The 24,738-nt window shown below is 40.7% G+C and overlaps 1 protein-coding gene across 1 annotated transcript in view; it reads right to left on the reverse strand.

Moving 5' to 3' along the window:
- Positions 1-23,783, reverse strand: part of NHLRC2 (NHL repeat containing 2) — a 47,679-nt gene extending 23,896 nt beyond the window's left edge. Inside the window, exons 1-3 of the mRNA XM_080913291.1 lie at positions 23,401-23,783; positions 19,862-20,014; positions 3,712-4,167 (exon numbers count right to left, since the gene is read on the reverse strand). Coding sequence (XP_080769417.1) covers positions 3,712-4,167; positions 19,862-20,014; positions 23,401-23,578 — 787 coding nt within the window. The 5' untranslated portion in view covers positions 23,579-23,783. The remainder of the gene's footprint in view (positions 1-3,711; positions 4,168-19,861; positions 20,015-23,400) is intronic.
- Between the last annotated feature and the right edge of the window lie 955 nt (positions 23,784-24,738).

The raw sequence follows: 24,738 nt of genomic DNA on the forward strand, positions 1-24,738 counted from the left end.
TCCCCAAAAGGGATAATTTTTTTAAAAACTATTTTGGACAACAGACTCCTTTGACTATAAAATGAAACTATACATACACCCTTCCCTAGAAAAATACTCATACTCAAACTGCTATAAACAGTCCTACACCTTGACAGCGATCCTGTCTTCTTAGTCAAAAGCCCAGGGTGACACTGCTTCCTACCTGCTCTCACTGGCATGTAACAAGCCATGCACACTTTATGACAGGCACAGTGGCCCTGGCCAAATGGATGGCCTCTCAAGCTTTGGAACCCCTAGGTCCAAGTAGGCAGAGTTTGACACAATAATCCACAACTGCTGCTACTCAGAGCCTCTGGGTCAGCACTCACAAACTGCTTTGCAAGCACCCATGTTCTTACAGTGGGAATGCATGAAAGTTCCATTAACTCCCAGCTCTAACCTTCTCTAGTTAGTTGGTGGTCTTTATGCCTTAGTCTTACTTCTGTAAAACACAACTAATAATACCTGATTCATGGTATTATAGAAATGAAGATACAGAAATGCAGGCAGTGGGCTTACATGAAGCCATGAATGTGGCTTGCCATTATAACTACTAATATGATTGTTGTTGCTAACGTTAAGAGTTCTGCAGATCTGAATACCCAGGAAAACAACTCACAGACTATATGAAGCCCCCCCCCCCCAAAAAAAGGCCAAAAAGTAGAAGCCTCAGTCCTTCTTAGAAAATAATAATAATAATAATAATAATAATAATAATAATAATAATAAGTGTATAGCACCCTCTCAGAGTGGGATACACCTAGACCTTAAACCATTAATAACTCAAGAGCTAAGGAGATAGCCTTGTGGCAATTTTTAGTAGTTAAAATCATTATGTTTAATCTTTACATACCAAAAACTTTGCCTATTTCCATGTTACGTTTTGTTATACATATATACTTTATGATCTTTGTAAATAGTGAGATTTCAATGCATATTATCAAACCTTTAAAAAAATCAAGTACTGTAAAAAATATATTCACATATATTTACACTAAAATATATGTGAATATATATGCTTTTAAATACCTATATATGTATCTCTGTTTTGTTTTTGGTTTTTTTTTTTTAAATAAAGTTGTAAAAAGAGTTCTGCAGAAAAGACTAAGGGATGAGGAAGAGCTCTATGGTAGAAAAAGCTGAGCAGTCCAGCCACCCAAATCTCCATGAGACCCTGACAGAGTAACGTGCCTAAGAAACCTGACAATATTATACTCTCCCTGACAAAATCTGTTCAGCCACATGAAATTAGTATTTCCTGGAAATATGTGAATAAAGAATTCTTTTTTAAAACTTAGCTGGAGACTAGCAAGTAAAAGAGCTTGCTCCCAAGCCTGACAACTGGAGTCTGACTCTAACCCGTAATAATGGAAAAAAAAGGCTGACTCCTAAGAGTTGTCCCTGACTTCTATGCCGGGACACAAGCACCCTTCTACTCCCCAACATACAACAAACAAACAAGCAAACAAATGTAACAAATAATGTTAGGTGGGTGTGATGGCGCGTGCTTGTAATCTTTACACTTTAGAGGCAGGAAGATTGCTGTGAATTCAAGGTAAGTCTTGGATATAGTGGGGTCCAGGCCAGCCTGAGCTAGAGACAGAGACTCTGTCTAAAAACCACCAAGTGCTGATGTTTTTGTTAGAAAGAGAATATTGTTGGGCTGAGTACGGTGGCACATGCCTTTAATCTCAGCTCAAGAGGCAGGTGTATCTGTGAGTTCCAGAGCAGCCTGAGCTACAGTGTTACAGGACAACCAGAAGTGTACGTAAGACCCTGTTGAAAAGAAGAGCACTTACCTACATCCCTTTGAGTGTTATAGCAGATTAAGATCTGGGGGGAGGGTGGCTCAGCTGGTAATGTGCCTGATGGACAACTGTAAGGATCTGAGTTTGGATCGCCAGCAAACACAAAAGGCCAAGCATGGCGATAAGGCCCTTATTCCTGAGCCAGTCTGCTCTACACAGAGAGTTCCAGACCACCTAGGATTCCAAAGTTAGACCGTGTCTTAAAACAACAAAAGCAACAATAACACAGTGTGTTGCAAAGCAAGCAAATCTCTGGAGTTCAGTGGTCAGCAAGCCTGGCCAAACCAATAAGTGTAAGGAAAAGATGACGGGGCATCAATGAAAGGAAAAGTCACTGAAAGGAAAAGTCACAGGGCACCAATGTTGTGAAAAGATGACGCCCCAGGTTTTGGCACCAATGTTAGGGGAAGGATGAAGAGAGTGGGAGGCATATGGCCCATGGAGGTGCGGCAAGGCCTGGGGGCAAGGGAGATTCCTGGGGGGGGCGGTCCATGTTGGAAATCCCTTCCCCCTGAGGGACCAGCCACACAGTGGTCTAGTACAGAATAGAGTTTATTCAGGTCATGGGAGAGTTAAGAGGGTAGTAGAGGCAGAGAGAGAGGAATAGAGGAGTAGAGGCCGGCCATGAGCACGTGGAGAGAGAGGGGGGAAGGGAAGGGGAAGGGAAGGGATAGGGTTGAGAGAGCAAGAGAGCCAGGAGGCAAGAGAGGCCAAGAGAGAGAGGAGGGGGCAAGCAGCCCCTTTTATAGTGTCAGGTCACTGGGCAGAGCATACCTGGCTACTGCCAGGTAATTGAGGGGTGGGGTTTACAAAATCCCAACAATAAGCTTCAAGTTCACTGAAAGACCCTGTTTCAAAAGATAAGGTGGAAAGCAACCGAGGAAGACATACAATGTCAACCTCTGGCTTCTATGTATGTGTTAGCTCACAGATTCACATAAACATGCACATATACCATACACACTAAAACCACAAAACCAAAACCAGTTAAATTCAAAACATTTTTCAAGTGACAATGTCGTAGCTATTACAACCGACAATACCAAGTAGCCCAAACAAACAAACAAACACAAGCTTCACAGAACAACACATACTCTAATGAAAACCATAAACAATGGCACAAGAGATGAAAACATTTTAGCACACACAATGAGCAATGGCTTAGGACCATGTTTGATCTACGTCCATAGGTACAGTGTGTCCTATGCTATCAAGGGTGGCTTTCCCTCTGACTAATTTGTTGTGTGTCAGTTTAGCCCAGATAAGAAGATTAGTCTGAATGTACTTGGGAGATTTCACTAATCGCGCAGATAGAAACTAGAGCCATGTTCTCATCTAAGGCAGGGGGCTATGAAACTAGATGGCCTGTGCTTGCATTGAATGTATCCTTTAGTTCTTAGGGATGAGACAAGAGAAAAGTAAATGTATGTACAAACCCTAGCCTGCTTACTTCATAGTGTCAATATCAAGTTTCTTGGTCACTGTCATGAGTTCTCGTCTTAAAAGTGATGTAGAAATATTTTGTTAGAGAAGAAAACATGAAACTCCCATGTAAAATGTCACTGACCTAAAGTCTTAGTACATATTTCCATGAACAAAAAAAAATGTGATACTTTTATTAAAAAACAGGATGGAACACACAAATATACCTAAGAAATTATATAACTTAATGATTTCCTCCCTTTAACAGGAAGCTTCTGGGTTTTGTTTGTTCTGAAGAGGAGAGGAGGTTAGCTCAGACACAGACTAAATGACAAAATAACTTGGTGATAAAGTCACAAAGCAATTCAGGCTGCCTTTGTATACTTTCTTGAGCTGTTTTTAAACTGTAAAGTACACGACACACTGGTCAATAAGCAGCATGACCAGAAGCAAGCCTTACCTCCGATGCTGTACTGAATCTGCCCATTCTTCTGAATGACCAAGATCCTGTGGTGCCCCGAGTCTGCTATCACCAGTCGACCAGTAGCATGGTCTGCTGCTACTTTGCCAGGGAATAGCAATGGTGAAGGCGGCAAAGACTCTTTAAAGAGTTTTATTCCAATTTTTCCATCTCTGATCTGTCCCCTGTCTTTGTAATACTTTAAAGTGATAGATGTATATAAAAATAGTTTGTCTTTGTGACCCTCTCCGATCAAAGAAAACAGCAGGTTTCCACGGGGTCCCAGTATGACCAGCGTTGGCCAGCAGGAGACTTCGAGCTCTTGCCAAAGGCTGGCATCTGTGTCGTTAACCACAGGGTGGGTGATGCTGTACCGGAGGATAGCACTTCTGATACTGTCCAGGACCTTTTCATTGGGAAACTTGGCTGAGTGAACACCAACAATCAGAAGGCCGTCTGAAAAGGGAACGTGTGTGTTAAATACTATGAAAGTTTGAAAATAATCATCCACACTAGAGTCTGCTCATTAATATAAAAATTCATAGGTTAAGAACCAACTACACTAATGTATTTATTTGTATTTAAACATGTATATACAAAAACTAATAAATCTAAATCTTAGACAATCTTAATTTTAACATTTAAACACACAGGATCAAATTCATGTGCAAGATCAGAACTCTATGTTTTTGGTAAAGCTATTAAAGAAAGTGGGAGGCACCACAGGGAGGCACAGCACAGAAGGTTAGGGCCAGTGTTACCAAGGAGAAGCTCTGCTGTCAGCTGAAGCTATGCGACTGGCTAACACTCCAACTGAAACCCCACTGCATTCTGGTCAGAGAACAGGGGAGGCTGGAGAGTGGAGAAACAGTGAAAATACTCATGTCAACTCACACGCCTCTAAACTACAAAGCACAGCAAATGTGAGCACTGAGGACTGAATTACTGAGTAGAGAGGATGAGGAGAGGGGCTGGAGGGGTGTGACTCAGTAGTAAGAAACTTGTTCCTCTCACAGAGGACATAGGTTGGGTTCCTGGTACTTTTATGGTGGCTTACAACCATGTGCAACTCCAGGTTCAGAATATTTAGTGCTCTCTTTTGGTCTTGGAAGCACTGCATCCATGTGGTGCGCACACACACAGGAAAACACACATGCACACATTACAAGTAAATATATTTTTTTAAAAGATGGGAATTTATAATCAGAAGTAACCGTGCTGAATGTCTACTAAAACAATTATCTATCCGGACTTCAATAGAACCCAAGTTCCATATATTACAAAATTCCAATGTCTTGTATACAGTCCGAAACTACTGCTTCACAAAGAATAGTAAACCAGTTCTCAGTCATTCAAAGCCTCAGTAAGAACCCGCCTCAAACAAATGCCATAAAGAAGGGTATATGATTTATCATCAAAGGAAATAAAAAATAAACAAGATATTGATGCCAAAATAATTTTAATTAGCAGAGATTTAAAGCAGCTATAAAATTGTGTTCCATGAACTAAAAGAAAAATACAAATGAAATGACATGAATAAAAAGACAGGGAACTGTAAAAGGAGGCTGTAAAAGAAAAACTAAATAAAGACGTCAGAGCTGAGAACACCTACTTGAAACAAAGAAACTGGATGAGCTCACTGCAAACAGGTGGCAGAAGAAAGGCCTGGAGCCCAGAGGTAAAGTAGAGAAAGTTACAATGGGAAGACTGAGTGAAAACAGACACTGCTTCAGGCAAACTGGGGTCAGCTTAGAACATCTAAGGAGTTACAAGAATCCAAAAGAAAAAGAGAAGAAATCAGGGCAAAGCAAACATCTGAATAATGCCTGATCTTCTAATTCTGACTAAGGTAGAAGAAGTATGTATAACTCAAGGCCAGCACAGCATCTAAGACCCAATAAAGGAAAGCATGCCTCAGCAGCTCGTAACCAAACTGCTGAGAAGCAACAACTAAGCAACCAAGGATATTTTGGAAAATCATGAGGAGGAGATGGCTGGGAAGTGGAAGGGTGGGAGTGGGCAGGGGGAAGGATTTGAGACTGTGGCCAAGTCCCTGACCTTCCCTTAGTTTCCTCACTTGAGAACTGAGAAAAGTGCCGTGAATGACTCCCTAGGTTGGGTGAATTAAGGGGTAACCTGTGTGAGGAATTTAACACAGTGCTCAGTACACAGTAAACTATCACCTAATTTAACCACAATTTAAATACAAAAAGCAAAAAAACCCTCTAAATTCCAAAAGAAATTAGCAACATCAAACTTCTTAACCACATCATGTTGGGGACATGAAGGATGTGACCTAGTATACGTAACACAGTGCATTACATGAGTAAATATGCAGATACACATGGGGTTGTCTAGTAACAGGAGACTGGATTATATCCTGTATGAGACATGGATGAAAACAGCGAACCAGGCAGAACACGAAGGACACACTAAACCTCAAAAGGCTCGGAGGGAACAGGAAACAGGACTGCCATCTGCACCCCAGCTTGTCTACCCTATAGTCCAGGAATGTGTTAGCTCCACAGTAAAGGACAGCTGCTGGTCACTCACTAAATAAAACAGAGCCTACAAGGGTTCTAGTCTGCCCTTCTTCCCTTTGCCTTTCATACCCACAGCTCCATCTGCCACTGAGATACTAAACCATGTAGGATGGGCAGCCAGCTCTGCAGTTACGTAGGTAGGTCAGCTCCTACAGTAAATCCTCATGCTTTGTTGCCTGGATCAGTTGTTTCTTCAGAACAAACCCTGACCATCACATACACCTCTATTTACCATGTTGTTTTGGTCTCTGCTCTGCATCTACACACACATCTTCACCCATCCATGGCAGCTTTCCTACTCACTCAGAATTAGATGACAACACTCCTAGAAGATATTCCCCAAAATGGCCCATATGCACAGTGACTGCCCTCTAAATCCTTGAGCTTCCTCACTGTGTTAGCCTTGATGCTTGGAGGGCGAACGGACGCGATGCCCTGACTGAACACCTGAAGGGTGGTAAAGGGCTGCTTCATGGGCCTTGGCTTTGCATTCTACTTGGGACAATCCCAGTAATTTTAATGCACATGTAACTTATCTTTTTGTCTGGAGCTCTTAAGACTTTCTTGTTTTGGTCTCTAATTGTAACAGTCTTATTAAGCTGTTCCTAGTCCCTGGTACCTTATAGGCCCTTTCAAGATGAAGAGTCAATATCTAGTTTTCTTCTATTCTAATTTCAGGTATTAGTTTGGGTCGGTTCTTTTTAATCTCTTGAGGTCCTCCAAGTAGACTGATGCTGTACCTTTGCTTGTCTTCTGATTCCACCATTTTCTCCCTCCACTGTTCACCTTGTGTTGGCTTATCCTCATCCACCTGAGCTCCCCACCTCCCTCTGCTCTACTTCAGTCTCACCACTCCATTATTATATAAATTTATCCTCCCTTGGACATCTTTTAATTTAGATTTCATTTCTAATATCTTGAATTTTTTGTTCCTTGAATTCAATCAATACCCATTTCCTTTTCTTTCCAATTTTGGTATTTCTGATCCAAGTTGGTTTTCATTAGTCTTAAATGCTGTTTAAAGATATTACTTCAGTAAGAAACACAGGTGTCAAGTCTGTGACTGTTAGTGAGGATTTCCACGCATTCTCTTTCCTGTAGTTTTGTAGGATGTGTGACCACCAGGTTCCTAGCATGAGAGCGCCCTCTTCTGGCGGCTCTGTTCTGTGCAGTTTCATCTATGGACAGCACTCCCGGAGGAGGTGCTGGTTGAGATTCTCCTTCCTTCACACTGGATCCTAAACTTTCCCTTTCAGTTCCTTCTTTCGCTTCGGGATGCATCTGAGGGAAACCACACTCTGCTTGTGTATGTGACGCTTGTCCCACAGCAACACCTCTCCAAGCTTGCCATCCTCATCCTTCCTCAACGTTTAAAGTAAGCTACAACTAGGACATCCACTTCCACGCCAAACATGTTCAGCTTTGTAGTGGGTGTCTCTTACTAGGGCCAAAGGGCTGTTCTGTTTGTGTTCTACATCTTCAGAATTACTTTGCTTTTTCTTTCATTTTTTTTCAAAACTATTGCATTTTGTTTTTTCTTTTAAAATTCTATTTAAGAGAAAAAGTAGTAAGAAATGAAAGAGTACAGGTGCATAAATGACAAACCTTTCCATTGAAAACCATGTTGTTATACCCACATCCAATCCCCCCCACACACACACCAAAGCTACAAAGATGGCAAGGATGCTAAAATGAAATACAAGAAGCAACAAACAAAGGCCCTGCACTTCAAATGAACACTGTAACTTCTGGTGGAGGCAGTTGGAAAGACTAGCTTCCATAACTGTTAAGACTAAATGAAAAACAAAGACAGCTTAGGAACCATGAGCTCCTCAGAGAAATGGTAACTTGGGGGATGTGCTGTGAAAGCGCAGGAGGAACTAGAAATACTCTGGTGTGAGAAGGAAGTACTCCAAAAATGGTGTGAGCACAGGAGGCAGCTGGTGGGCAAGACACTGGTTAGATCTGGGACAATGCAAAGACAGAAATAAACAACAGTAATGATTCAAAAATCGCCAAATTCAAGTAAGAACCCACAAGTTAAGGCGATTTATTTATGCATATTATATAGCTACAATAATATATATCAAAATATATGGTGGTATTTCCTACTTACTTTCCCCCTAATCAATATATCCCAATACCTTCCCAAAGAAATGATGAATGGGTGACACCTCCATGATGAGAAGTTGAAAAGAGGCAAAGAGATTCAGGAAGAGGAAACAGTACACACAAAGAGGACGGAAGTTTGAGACAGTAAGAACAAATACCCTCCAAAGTCATGGTCAGAATTCAGCCCTTTATTCTACGTGTTTTGAAGTTATATGGAAACTCAAGTGCACGTACTGGAGATACTTCAAGCTAACCTCATGAACATCCCTCCAAATCTAAACTTTCTTTGGGGTTTTGTTATAGAATTGCAGTATTATACATCCAACTGTATAAGCAAGAACTCAAGCTAGAGTGTCTCTGTAATAACCCACTGGCTACCTTCATCATTCATATTTAATTCATGGCCAAGCCCTATTGATCTTACCTCCTACAACTTGTTCAACCTGTATCCCATCTCAGAGTGGAACAGCCTCACCACAGACCTGCTGTACCCATGTGTAGAGAGCATGAGAGCCTTGTGCTCACAGATAAGCACCAGGGAAACCAGGAATGGTAGACATGCAGGACTGTCTCCTTGTTTTCCACAGAGAAGTCTGGGAGTAGATGCAGTTAGATGGCCTGGTGATCTGTGCCATCTGTAGGGCCAAGTGACATCTGAACCCCCAGACTCTTCCTCTTCAGACCTTTACCTTGACCATTGTTCCTCAGTCAATAGAACCCATTCTATTGCACATGCACTTATAACCTGGTGACCTTCCTATTACCTGCATGACCAGGACACACCAGGTTCTTCTCCCCTAGGTCCTGAAGGTACAGAACCCACCTTTATGGAGGTGCACATGTACTTTACAAAACAGGTTTATATAGTCATGCCTTAAGCTTTATTGTTTACATGGAACTGAGTCAGTTGTTACCAGAAAGCATTTTTCTAAAACTGTCCTGTATTAAAAGATGCCTAAAATAAACCGTCCAGTGTCAGACTCTAGAGTCTAAACCAACACCAGCAAAGTTGTGTTGAACTGATTTCCATCTTGCCACGTGCAGATCATTCCTCCACTGACCCTGGTATTTGCAGCTTTCCAGACATGTCTTATCCATAATGAGTTATCTCCTAAAAGTCAGACTGATCTCTTAAAAACACATAAATTGCCGATATCACCATCTTGCAAAAAAAAAAAAAAAAAAAAAAAAAAAAATCCTTTACTGTTCTTAGTGTGAAGATCAAGTATCATTCCAGAAAGCATCTCCTTATCTTTGCCTCTCAAGGTGCTACAGCAATCTGAGCTTCCTTCGGTTCCTTAGGCTATCATTACAAATCCCTCTTTCCCATCTTCCCATGGTTGTAGTTATGTAAAATCAACCACAGTCTAATGTTATGGAATAGGAGATCACAGATGTCAACTATTCATGATTTAGACTACACCCTCCTGATGGTGCACCGTGATCTCAGACCCACCAGCCCACCTGGTGCCTAACATCCCCTTTCCAGATGTCCTTGTTGAACCCACTATCCACACTGGCCACCCAGTTGCTGTACTAGCTCTGCGTTCAAGTAACCAACACTGGAGCTAATTATGGTCCTAAAGCTCAGGAATAGTAATGCTAGCAATTCATATTTGTCAATGAAGAAGCCATACATTTTTTATTTTTTTAGTGAAAAGGTGAGAGATTTTGACTTAGGAATGCAAATAAAATCTTTAAGAATGCATATTTATTCATCATTCATTAAGACAGAAAAAGAAACCTGTGCTAGTCTTGCTATTATATCTCAAATTGCAATTATTACTTAAGGTCACAATCTGATAAGCACTTACTAATGAAAGAAGCGGCCTCACAGGCTATTATAGATAGTGAACAGTACCCACAAGGCTTTGGGCATATGCCTTATAGGTCAAGGGCACTAGTACGTACGTAAGTAGAATGAAGATGAATGTGTATATATGATATAATATATATCACAGTCTAATATTAATTCATATATAACAATTGTCAAATATCTTCTCTCATTTTGTAGCATTGAGTCTTAAAATAAACAGATATTTTCTTAAACAAATTTGCTCTTTCCATTACTAGGTTATAACAATTAGGATGGATCAACACATGAAAAACATAGAAGGAACAGGAGAGAAAGCAAAGAGGAGTGAGAAGGCAGAAACAGAAGGAGGATAGGAGGAGGACAACTTCCAAAGTATCAACAACAAAATAACTTCTCACAAATCATTCCAAAAGTCTGCAAAGAAATGCGCTGGTTTGAATGAACATGGCACCCACAGGCTCAAATATCTGGATGCTTAAGTCACCAGAGAGTGGAACTGTTTGGGAAGGATTAGGAGGTAGGACCCTATTGGAGAAGGTGTGTCACACCAGGCTCAGTGTCTCTGTTCTGCCTGTTGTGTATGGATCAGGATGTAGAGCTCTCAGCTACTACTCTAGCACCACACCTGTCTGCTTACTGCCATGATGTTCATGATAAGGCTTCTAAAACTGTAAACGACCTCCAATAAACAATTCTTATTTTTAAGTATAAGAGTTACTTTGGTCATGGTGTGTCTAATAGCAATAGAACGGTAACTAAGACAGAAAGACACATATAGATTCAATTAAATACACTGTAATAGAAAGTGTTTAGCAATAGTCTACAAAATAATCTAATCAAAGACAAGGACTAAAAATATGTGAGGACTTCTTGAATACATTTACAAAAGTAAAACCTGTACCCTAAATGGTAAGCATAACTTTATAATATAAAAAAGGGAGGGAAAATCATCTCAGGCCTAGGGACATTATAGATAACAGTATTAAAAAGCAAGAGAGCTAAAAAAAGACTCAACTATAAAATGTTGCTGGTCAAGCAGAAGCTGTGAATTCAGATCTAGAACCCATGTAAAAGGCAGAGCACAACAGCTCTATAATCACAGCAGAGGAGAGATGGAGGCAGGCTGACTCCAGGGACTCTGGCTAGCCAGTCCAGCCAAACTGTGAGCTCCAGCTTCACTACAACAGGGAATCTTGAACAGAAACATGAGGAGGAGAGAGGCTAAGGAAGATACCTGAGGACAACCTCTAGCCTCCATATACACACACCCAGGCCACGCTAGCACCACCACCACGCAACCATTTCACAAATGACCTGGAGCAAAGTTAGGTAGGCTGAAACAAAGGGAGGAAGGTATTTGTACTTAAAGTATTAGAAATACTGAAATCAAAACCACTTAAGATTAAGTTAAAACAGAGACCAAAAGCAAAACAGAAAGACCAAAAAAAAAAAAAAAAAAAAACAAAAAAAACACACATATATATTAGACTCTTGGTCAGACTAAACCCCTGAAAATAAGCCATAAGATGACCAATATTTTCACAGGAGCTCAACTATTTAAGAACACAGCTGATAACTAGATGGGTTATGAGAAAAGAAAAGAAAATGTAAAATACATTAACATAGCAGACCCAACTGTCTGAAGGGCCTATGTGTAAGAAGAGCTCTTGCCCAGCGTCTGGATATGGAGTTCCTCACCACGGCTACACTGAGTATAAACTATGTAATTTATGCTGAACAAGCATTTTCTTGGGAGCCTAACATTCTGGAATATGCCACAAAAAAAGAAGATGCCCCTATGGGCACCTCCAGAAAAATTGTGGCAGATGAGCCTAAAAATGGTAGGAAGTTCCTTAGGTGGCAGTGTGCCAAATGTGTCTCTGCCCATGCTGGAGGAGGACGGGCACCCTGCATCTGGTCTCCCCACATCTGCTCCTGCACAGCTCCTCTTCCTTGATCCTGCTTGTGTCCTTTACTGTAATCACTTGGGGCCTCAAAGGCAACTATCTTCTGAATCCAAGGCTGTCTTCACCTGGTTGGTTCTCTATGTTGTCATTGAAGGTGGCTGGAAACTGACTCAAAATGAACTAAGCTTGATTCTGTTCAGGGCTTACTTTCATTGTAAAGTTAGAGGTGTACCTTGCAGATGTGAGAAAAGTGTGAGCAGGTAAGGCCTCACATACTGCATGACATATACTAGTGTACCCCAACAGTGACAAAATGTCCAGGCTTTAAAAGGGGACTCTGATACAAGCCAGGCAGTGGTGGCACATGCCTTTAATCACAACCGTCTGAGGCAGACGCAGTTCAAGGCCAGCCTGGTTTACAAAGCTAGACCAGATAGCCAGGGCTGTTCCAGAGAGAAACACTGCCTTGAAAAAACAAAAAGCAAAAAAGCAATCTGATGCAGTTATGCATTAAATATACATAGAAATCACACTAACACATGCAAAGCTTTTTCTAAGAAAATGCTTTTGTATAGCCCTTGAATCCTTTTCCTGTGATAACAGCCATTGTCATAAATGAGTACTGTAACAATATACTTCTGAGGTAAAAGCATCAGGAAGTTAAAATCTTAGAAACTCTCACATAGCAAGCAGAAATCACTTGGACTGCTACCAATTTAATATAAACACGTGTTGAATTACTATGAACTAATAACCCCAGGGCACAGTTTTAAACATGTTTAAATTTTTAAAACATTTAAACCTTAGAGTGACTCATTACAACTGAGCATTATGTACTTTTTGCTCAAAAATAGTTTTTCATATGCTAAAATGATATTGGTCACTATTGCAGACCTGAGTTTAAAACCTATTATTTACTTACTTATTTACCCTGGGTTTTGCTAGGGTCTTGCTATGGAATCCAGGCTGGCTTAGAATTTATAATCTTCCAGCCCCTATTTACTGAGTGATGGAATTATAGGCTGTACCACTAGGCTGGGTAAGAGAGGGTTTGAAACACAGCCTCTTTCGAGGTGTTTGAATTACTGAGAAAACCTTCACTTTGCTGAGCATCTCTTGTGAACTGGGATTTAAAATGTGCTGCTAACCATCAGGACAGGAACAGCACTGCTCCTCTCTGTTGACCGATGTCTCACACAGTGGAAGACATCCAGCTGTAAGAGAGCATGTTTAACCTACTGACCTTCCATTTGATGACTTCTAGATGTGTCTTTTCAACACCAACTGAACTATCTTCTAACAATGAACTTTTGAGTTACCCAGGTTTTCATACAGTAGCACGTTATTTCAGCAATGTTTCTTTGAAATTACAAGGCTGAGACCACTTCCCAAAGTATTTTCCATGGCTTAACACAAATTACTCCTCTATAGCAGTGACTTTAAACCTTCCTAATATTGTGACTCTTTAATGTGGTTCCTTGGGACCCCCAAAACCATAGAGTTATTTCATTACTACTTCATAACTGTTAATTTTGCTACTGTTATGAATTGTAATATAAACATCTGATATGAAGGACATCTAACGTGTGACCCCAAAGGGGTTGCAGCTCACCAGTTAAGAACCGCTGCTCTTCAGTCTAACAGTCTAAGAATAAGACACCCCGAGATACGCTAGCAAACTAGCGATTTGATTTGATGGGATGACCAAATAGAGTATTTCTTTACTTTCCTGATTTGCAGCGTTTGCTGACTTCATGGTATAAATACCTCCCCTATGGCCAATTTCAAGTTTACAGTTGGCTCATAAAACTGTCTGTATACCTAACAAATGAATCCCACTAGTCAGTAGGATCTGATGCTAATGAACAAACTGAATTTCTCCTGAAGCGCACAGATTTGTCTTTATAATGTTAATTTGAAATGTAAAAATAGGATAAAGCACCCCCCCCCCCGTTTAAAAATGGCACGTCACTCTACAGTTCAAGAAGGCCTCCAACTTGTCATATTCCTACCTCAGCTTCCCAAGCGCTGGCGTTACAGCACAGACTACCACATGCAGCCAGTGTTGTGCTCAAAGAGGTGTTTTCTATAAATTTTACTGCCTTAACAATCCTTTAAAGTAGTAGAGAACTGAATACAATCATACTGTCGGACCACCACCTTTAATCACCATCCATCTCTGACCTCCTCATCTTGCAAAACTGAAAATCCCAGACATAAAGTCAAGACCATCCTGGGCTAACAGTAGGTTCTAGACCAGCCTGGGCTAAGAATGAGATCCTACCTCAAATAGAATACCCTGAAACTTAATCGCTGCACAATAAGTCCTTATTAGTCTCTTTCAACACCATTTTACTTGTATCTCTATGATTTTTGACTATTCTAGATAATTCACTTAAGTGGAATCACTGTGTGTGCATATGAGAGAGACTGAGACAGAGAGACAGAGACTATTTTACTTAGTATAATATACTGTCAGGGCTCCTCAAAGCTGTCAACACTGCCTTCCTTCGCGAGGGTGACAACTAGCCCGGTGCACATGTCTACTTGCCCTTCCCATGCACCCTGCACTAACAGTTTGGTTGTCACTGTGACTTGGCTACAGTGACTAACACCAGTAGATAAGGTCTGTGGGGATGTCTCTCTCTTCATGGTTTACTCTTGGTAGGCTTTGTGCTGTCAGACACTTCCGTTTCATCACTGGCACACAATCCTATGTGCTCTTCTAATCCTTATTTCAGTAGACAAGTAGTAATAGCTTCACCTCTACTTCTGATTTTAGTAACCTAGCTAAGGCTGTCCATTACACTGATATTGCCAAAAAATCAATTTTTAGCTTCTATTATTTTTATATTGTCTATTCTGTTTTTCTCTACTCAAACCTTCACTGTTTGGTGCCTTCTGCTAATTTCATGGAAGTTAGTTCTTTTTCTAGTTCTTTAGCTATAAGTTTGGTTGGTGTGTTTTTTAATATGTTTATAAGCAGTCTTAGAATATGTCATGAATATTTGTTTCTAAGTATTTTCTAATTGTCTTATAACCTCTATTTTGTTCTACTGGGAATTTAAAGATGTGTTTAATTTTCACAAACCATTTATCATTCCAGCTTTCTTTCTACTGATTTCTAACTTTAACTGATAAACTGAAAAGATACTTGAAAACCTACTGAAAAAAACTATGACCTGATATAAGGTCTATCCTAGAAAATGATCCAAGTACACTTGAATGAAATGTGTGTCTTGACAGTGTTGAGGTGTTCTGTGAAGGCTATAGATCTATCTGGTTTATTATAGCTTTCAATTCCTTTATTTCCTTATTCATCTTCTATCTGGATATTACATTCATTATAAATAATATGTATTGAATGGGTATTGGATTTTCAACTACTATCACAGAATTATTAATTTCCTCCCTCAAATCTGTTGATACCTCTTAGAGTACTTTTTATTATGCATTTGTCGACTAAGTCTTACAGAAACCAAGCTACATCGCTGTTACAATAATGTAGTTTTTATAACTACCATGTGTTTACTTACACCTGTTTCTTCTCAGGCCTTAAAATAGTATGTGGCATGTGTTCAGGTCCACCTGCAGAACTCTAATGAGCTTCCCAGCTTTTATGTTTTCCTTTCTCTCTCACTTGTGAAGCATAACTTGCAATTACAAAATTTTGCACAGTCTTTCTTTAGAAATCAGAATACACCGGCCCACTGCCTTCAGCATCTACTCATCACAACCAACTCTCCGAGAAGGCTGCCAACTCCTCTCCTCTCTGAACATGAGCTGCTTCTCTCCTGTTGCTGAGTTCTCTGTCCTTGTCTCTCAGTACTGATTCTCTTTGAATGCATTGTACTTCAGAGTTCAGTGAACTTCTTGGATATTTATGATCATGTCTTTCTTTAAATTGGGACAGGTTTTGGCCGTTACTTCTTTAAAAATCCCTGCTACAAAGGATCTGATCTATGTATGGTGGTCCCCTAGGCTCTAATCCTTTCAAACATCTTATAAAATACTCAGCAGTTTCTGCTGCCTTAGCTCTAAGCTCCGTCTTTTCTCTGGCTGCTTCAGTCTGCGTCCCTCACCCATTTCAGACAGTGTAGTCTTCAGGCCCAGCATTTGCTTTGTGTGCTGATGAAGGTTCTCCTAGCTCTTTACTGGTCTTTGCTTTTGCTTGTGCGCTGTTTTTATCTTTTCTATGCCTTCCTGTTGTTCTATACACACCTTTAATATTCGTTTTAGGGTCCCATTTGATCTTTTAAAAAGATAGTTTCCATGGTTTATGTTTTCTTTGAATAAGCTGTTCTTCCTTGTTTTGTTTTGGTTTTGTTGTTTTTTTTTTGTTTTTGTGTTTTTTTGTTTTTGTTTTGTTTTTTTTTTTTTGGTTTAGTTTTAATCCTGTGACTTTTGCTAAAAAATTCAGTAACTCTGCTTTCAAAAGCATGAGAGTTCCACCTTAGAGTCTGTCTACAGAACCATCTCTGCAAGTATATTTCTGTGCTTCCTACTCCTCCATCTCTCTGGACCCTATTTACAATTATGCTTTCCAGAAACTTGTTTATATATAATGAGTAGTAAAAAAAATCCATATCAACTGGCAGAAGACAGAGCCTTGGAGGAGGTCACTGACCTTCTCTAGGTATGGTGTTAACCAAACAAGCTAACTACATAGTCATTTAGGGAGTCAACATGAGGATTTTTAACATAATATGTTCTAAAATACAATTTTATTATGTCTCCTATTAAAAAACTCATAAACAAAACAAAATAAAAAACAATCTTCAACTTTGTCACATCCTCAATGGAAGAAGAGTGTCTAAATTCTTAGGAACCTAATGAGCACTTCACAACACGTGTTAACCTATGATTCCTTGTCTCATTTTGTTTACTTACTTTTATGTTTTAAAGATTACTTATTTATGTGAGCCCTCATCTGCATGTACACCTGCATGCCAGAAGACAGCATCAGGACCCATTATAAATGGATGTGGTGCTGGAAATTGAACGCAGCACCTCTGGAAGAGCAGCTAGTGTGCTCTTAACCACTGAGCCATCTCTCCATTTTGTTTCTTTTCATATTTATCAGAAGCTCTGCCACAATAAAACTATTTGTGGAGTGAGAATGCTACTTCTCCTGGCATCTCTGCTTGCTAATCTGATACGGTCTCAGCAAGGTATGTCCTGCTGCCCATTTTCAGTATCACATGCTCTATTGCTTAGTTCTGGGTTTAGATAGATTCTGCTTCACTGGAAAAATCTTCTTAAAGATTGATGAACAATACAACTGAGAAAATCTATAGGTACAATAAAGATTTACATGCTTTTTAGCTACAATATATTCTATTTTAAAAATATTAACTGATCTGGTTTCAGTGCAAATGCAAGTGGATCAAAGATCTCCACATTAAACCAGATACACTGAAACTATTAGATGAGAAAGTAGGGAAAACCTTAGAACACATAGACACAGGAGAAAATTTCCTGAACGAAACACCAATGGCTCAAGCTCTAAGGTCAAAGATTAACAAATGGGACTTAATGAGATTGCAAAGTTTCTGTAAGGCTAAGGATATCGTCAAGAAAACAAAACGGCAACCAACAGAATGGGAAAAGATCTTTACCAACACCACATCAGATAGAGGCCTAATATCCAAGGTATACAAGGAACTCAAAAAGCTAGACACCAGAGAATCAAATAACCCTATTAAAAAATGGGGTACAGAGCTAAACAAAACGTTTTCAGTTGAGGAACACCGAATGGCCGAGAAACATCTGAGGGAGTGCTCGACATCCTTAGCTATCAGGGAAATGCAAATCAAAACAACCCTGAGATTCCACCTCACACCAGTCAGATTGGCCAAGATCCAAAACTCAGATGACAGCAGATGCTGGCGAGGCTGTGGAGAAAGAGGAACACTTCTCCACTGTTGGTGGGGTTGCAAGCTAATACAACCACTCTGGAAATCAGTCTGGCAATACCTCAGAAAATTGGATATACTACCTGAAGACCCAGCTATTCCACTGCTGGGCATATACCCCAGAGACACTTTAATACACAACAAAGATATATGCACCACAATGTTCATAGCGGCTCTATTTATAATAGCCAAAAGCTGGAAGGAACCCAGATGTCCTTCAGAAGATGAATGGATACAAAAATTGTGGTACATATACACAATGGAATACTACTCAGCCACCAGAAACAATGACTTAACCAAATTCTTAAGAAAATGGCTGCATCTAGAGAATATCATCCTGAGTGAGATAACCCAGTCACAAAAGAACAGACATAATATGCAGTCACTGATAGTGGGATGCTAACCCCAGAGGCTTGCACTCCCCCAGAAACAACTCACAGACTGTATGAAGTCCAAGAAATAAAGAAAACAAAACAAAACAAAAAAATATTTACAAAACAAGAAAACTTTAACTATTTCCATGTTACACTTTATTTTACATGTACTTTATGCTCATTGTAACTATTAAGTTTTCAAGGCATACTATCAAACCTTGAAAAAAAATCAAGTACTGACTAAAAAATATATTCATATAGTTTTATGTAAAAATTATGTTAAAATCTGAAAAATAAGTACTGACAAAAATGTATAATTTTAAGCAAAAAAATGTTTAAAATCTGTACATTTATCTTTGTTTTGTAAAATAAAGTTGTTTAAAAAAATATTAACTGAAAGATTTACAAGTGACTAAGTCATCAAAATGGACATGTATCGATTTAAGAACTGAGCTTTATTATGCTGTAGGTAGTATGTGCCTGTTTCTTACTCTAGCCAGCACACTTATTGAGCATGCTTTATGAAGATGTTTTTAGGAAATATGCAACAAATCTGAGTAGATGCATTAAGGTGGCAAAGTCCATTCTTTTGTAAAATGAATGTATGTAAAATTTTAAGTCTTACAGAACCCCCTCCCCCAGAGAGTAGTAACTCTTACTAGAGAGTAGGTTTCCTCCATCTGTGCATGCTCACGGTCTGCCTCAGCATCTAGTCACAAAGTCAGACCCTACTGCTTTCATGCAGACGCCAGTAGTACTGACTATTCAAACTTAAATGAAACCATTTTATCAATTTATTTACTCTCCTGTTATTTTTAGAAAGAAGTCAACAAAAATAAAAACCTGATTATTTTCCTACCTGGACAGCAAACAGTAAGTATAATCTTCCCTATCTCCAGAGGCTCTAATACTGTAAGAGGATTTCCTACTGTGCTTCAGAAACATTAACTGTAATGAATCATCCTGTAATGATGCAGGGTCAAAGGAGAAGTATCTGCTGTATTTTGCATTCCACCGTGGTTCACGTCAGAAGCCTAACGACATTTCCTGCTAAGAAATTTAAACCTTTGTATCATCACACTGAGAAGAGCATAAAATTGTGGCCAGATGTTTCACTTTTTCATAGAACAAATTTAGTTAAGCCTGGGATAGAAAAAGACTTTTCTAAATATCTCATCATGACAAAAAGTAAATTAGGCTCTTACTCTCAGACAAAACCTGAATTCTAAATTCTGGTTCTCAGGCAAACCATCATCACTAAGTTTAACCCCTCATGAAAAAGCACATGGAAATCAAGCATGGCAGGTTAGAGGCACCTGGGAGGCAAGTCAGGAAGTCTAGAGCTTGAAGGCCAACCTGACCACCAGGAGGGAAGGAGGTCATTGCTACTTAGATTCAGATCACATGCAGAAGCACCACAGTCTTGCCAAATGATCATCCCCCTTTGAGCAAAGGTATGAGAAACCAGTCAAAAAGCAGGTACCTTTATCAGAGAATCTGCGCTCGAGGGTGTGGAGATCGGGCAGCACGTGCATACAGTTGATGCAGCAGTAAGTGAAGAAATCGAGGATAACCACTTTTCCACATAGGTCCTTGTAAATAGAAAGAGGCTCTTCGGTGTTCAGCCATTCTAATCCTGGAATTTACACAAAGCAAATTACAACAATTAAAGGAAACAACAAAGAAAAAGGGTGATTTAACTAAACTGCCCATTAAGTGTGAATCTTTCTTCCTAGGATCAGTATAAATAGCCAAACACTTTAAGAGATGATAGTGTTGCTTGAAGTCTGTAGCAGTTCAGTTGAGTTTATTAGTCTACCCGAGTCTCTATTCTATTAATAAATAAGAACTAACTTCATGATTCTAACAAGGTAGGTATGTATGGCTTCATGAAAAAGATGAACTCGGCAACTATGTGGAGATTAAAGCCTGGAGAGGGGTAGACAGCAGGAGGTGAGGCAGCAGAGAACAGACATCTGCTCTGGTGAGGCAACCTGCAAATGTACCAAAAACAAACAAATGCAGTACTAAATCCTTTCAGAAATAGTGGAATAGTTTTGGGGACGTGAATAAAATTAACACATTCAAGTGAAAACAAGAGGAAATAAGAATTATTTATAAAAATCTCACTGCACCCAGACCCAAGTGAACAGTACTGAAGGGTAAGTAAGAAACCAAGAGGATCAGGATACTCGAAGGGCAAACATAAAAGTTCTTAAGTTAATCTTACAAAAGAGAAGTGACCATGTTCTAGGGTTGTATAAAACTAAATGTAAAACAAAATATTTTAAATGCAAAATTAGGAGAAACATTTAGCATTGATAAAGATCATGCTCCATTCCCTTCAAAGGAAAATAGGAACTTAAAATTTAATTTTTAGTATAAAATTTACGATTAGCTGACAATGATTCAAACCTTTACTTCTATACCATGACTTTGTTAAATTACAAAGCATAGCATCCCTATTTAAGAAGACAGCATTTATTGCTTAACAGTAAAAAACATCTATTATCCACTGTACCTTGCAGTAGACAGAAATAGTTTACAGAAACTAAAAGCTGAAGCTGGACGTAAGACACAGGCCAGTCCACGTTGCTATGGCAGGCTCACGTGGCTAACGGAACCTTGTCAGCTCGGGTGTCAGAGGTAGATGTCAGATGTAGACTTCTGCATCTTTACATACTGCCCTCCTTTACTTGCAGTTTGAGGTGCAAGAGTGAAACTGTGCAGTTTCCTGTTCCTTGTTTACAATTTAAAGGGTTAAAATTAATTCTAACTATAGACCTTAGAACCACAACACATGGTTGTTCTTTATACAGTCGAGAAATGTCGCCTTTTTGCTTGAATGAAAAACTTTGTGGTTTCTCCGTGGCATAGCCAATGAAGCCAGCATCACTCGTGAGTGGTGGAGCAAGTGTTAAGTGAGCTAAGGATGACCAGGATAACTACTAACTAGCAGTGGGCAGCACACACAACAGTGAGGTGTAGACAGGGCTGACTGGTGTAGTGAACAAACGGATGACTAGCATCCAGGAGGACACAGGAGGAAGGCACACAACTGCACTGTGCGACTAGAACAATGGATGACTTAACATGTATGAATAGTTTATTTCTGGAACTTTCCATTTAATATTTTGAGGTGATTAACTATATGGCCCTAGAAGCAGACATTAAAGGAAGACTAAGGTAACAAGGATAACCAACAAAAACTGTAGTTATTCAAGTTTAACGACATTCTAGAAAAGATGATCTTAAACAAATTAGTGTTTTTACTAAATATGCTAAAGGCCGTAGGGTTCTGTAAGCACTTAATTATTCCTTTTGATAAGTATTAGCTATTCAGCTAATTGGTGACAGAGCAACTGATTAACCTATTAGCTGGCATGTATTTCACATCCCTCTTGCAAGGTATTTAAGACTCTCTGTAAATTGTTAAGTGCGACTTATTGAGGGCATAGAACAGTTATTTAAGTTTTGTGTTAAGTAATTTAGGTTATTGTGCCAGGTTCTTACCAGATTTAATGATAATAATGCATATTAAGCAGCAATAGTTAAAATGAATATAATAAATGGCCAACACTTAAAGAGTCTTCCTGTTTTCTAAGAATTTGCCTGAATCACCCCCACTTAATTACCAGAAAAAGTAAGTATGAGTTCCATGTTCTTTACTAGTGGAAAAAGAAAAAAATCAATGTTTGGAGAAATCAAGTAATGTGCTCAAAAATCAAAAGGCTAACAAAGGAAGGAACAGGGATTGAATTTCAGGTCGGCCTGGATTACCCATTACACAGCAGGTGCCACCTTCTGAAGAATGAGTATTTTCTAAGTAGATCAGTAAACTGCAATCAAGACTGAACATACATTATCTCAAAAACCGCTTTGTTTGTTTTTAACATTCTGTTAATAACGGTGCAGCAGAACTTCGGGCTATGTCAAAAACAAAGCCTGATTAATATCTTATGCATATGACGTCAGTCACAGTGGTCAAATATCATAGTAATATAGTGAACTTACTATAAATACAAACAAAACTAGGAAACTGAAACATTTCTCAGAAATCTAGCTGATGGCCTGCTGGTTTATAATAGTGTATTTACTATGTGCGTTATTACAGAGTTTTTAGAAGATATGTATACACCTGCATATCTGTGTTTGTCATTCTCTGATGGGATCAACCTCCATGCAGCCAATTCTTTTGCAATTTCATGTTATTTCAAGACCAGTACAATAATAAAGAGGGAGGGGGTAAGCCCCCTCTCGAGGCGAGGGCAAAAGGATAAGAAAGATATCCAAGACTGTTGTGGGATGAGAAGGAACTGATACATCCTTCCGGGAGATACCTGAACCCTGCCACAGGTTCATTAACTATGCATGTGGTTTCAGTGTCATGCCAGGACACAAGCCAACACGAGCAGGCTACACAATGACACTCCCAACCAAAGAAGGTAAAGGAGCGTTTTGTTTAAACTACACTACTGGGAGTATCTATTTCCCCGTGTTCCAACAGTTCCCACAGCTAGGATTCAAACCTGAGTACTAAGCTCAAATTGATTCCAAATTTTAAAGCTCAACAGTTTCAATACTCTGAACGTGGAGACGTGGTAGGACTAGAAAAGCATCAGATGTAAGGTCTGCAGAATGGAATTCAACTCTAGTAGTTATTAAGATGGGCAGGTTCCCTAGCCTTCCCTGCGCCTCAGTTTCCTTATCTGTAAAACAAGACTAGTAAGAGGGTTGTACCAAATAAGACCTCTCCTTAAGTGCTTAAAACCACCTGTGGCACATAGAAAGCGATCAATAAACATCCATGGAGTCTGGAGGTCACTGACGTCAGGATTCGAGGGAGAGAGAGATGCAAACACCGGTCCCCGCCCTACAGAAACCCCTCCGTGGGTTGCTCCTCTGAAACATCTCCGGCTGTAGGCGGACCGCAGGGCACCAGATCTCCCGACTGCTGGCAGGATCCATCCCGAGGAAGGGGAGGACCCGGGAACAGCCCCCACCCCGACGCCAGCCCCTCACCTTCCGGAAACTCGGGCACGGATAGGTCCTGCTCCCAGCCGTCCACCTTCTGAAGATACTGATAGACCAGCTCATCCTTCTCCTGCTGGGTGACGGCGTCCAGCAGGGCATACTCGAGCTGGGTCTGAGCGGGCAGCAGGCCCGACAGACTCGCGCCGCGCGCTCCGGGGGCCGCCATGTTGTGCGAGCTCCCAAGGGCTCCGGGGCCGATGGCGCGGGTGGGACCAGTGTGTGCCGCCCTCTTGCCTCAGAGCGGAGCCAGGCCAGCCAGGCCCAGCACCACACACGCTTCCGCCTACTGTAGGCCTTCCTTCAGATGCCAAAGTCCAAAGGGCCGTGCTTCCCCGGCGCGTAACGAAACTCCAGAGCTGCCCACCCCGCCCCTTCCAGGTTCCCGGCCGCTGCGAAGCCTGGACGTTCAGAGCGCCAGATTCGACACGGGAAAGGCTGCTGGGGTCCCGCTCTAGACGAGCTGGGAACCCATTGTCTTTAGAGCCCAACAGGGTTTCCAAGACAAATAAAATCCAAATAACCATAAGCAAGTCAAAAAGAGCCAACTTAAGCAAAGCCTCCCAAATTGTCCCACTCTTAATCTATGATCTGCCGATTCGGCACAGCAGTGACAGCGGGACAGCGTACACGCCCAGAAAGACCCGAAAGGTAAAGAGGGTGAAGGAATCCTCAGAGGAGAAGCTTTGTTATGTAGGCAGGGAGGCCAGTGGTTTTGTGTTAACAACAACAAAGAAAGTGTCCTGTGACTCTGCGTGTGCTGAAAGTGCGGGCGCGAATGGAATGCCCCGCGAGCGGGGACGGTGGCGCCGAGAGGAGGCAGCTGCAGCTGGTCCCCGGGCTGCCCCAGGTGTGCCCACGAGGGACTGCCAGGGAGGAGGGGGCGAGCTGCAGCAGGGCTCTTCGAGAGGCTGGCACTGCTTAACCTCAGGATAATGTAGGGCCCATCCATTGACTTTCCCCCATCCCACATCCAAAGGCAAAGACGGTGAGCCGGTAGGAATTTTCTGGTACCTGACCTCTCAGGAGGTCGGCAGAGGTGGCTGATTGCTTTCCGGGCAGACAGCCCCTGTGGTGTGGAGTACAATCTCACATGTTCGAACTTTGTTCACTGTGCAGGAGGAAGAAATGGCCTGACCCAGGAAACTGAAGCTGGTTGGATCCATGAGTCATGAATAAGGGTAGCTGTGCGTTGTAACCAACACCTCTTTGATTATGGTGTGACTAGTTTTGTACTCTAGTAGGCTAGGGACTGTGAATGGACACTTGTCCACATGAACTAGAGCCAGAATAGCTTCCTAACCATTATATGGAGCTTGTATTCAGTTA

The sequence above is a fragment of the Micromys minutus genome (genome assembly GCF_963924665.1).
Source record: "Micromys minutus genome assembly, chromosome: 2".
Taxonomy (NCBI): domain Eukaryota; kingdom Metazoa; phylum Chordata; class Mammalia; order Rodentia; family Muridae; genus Micromys; species Micromys minutus.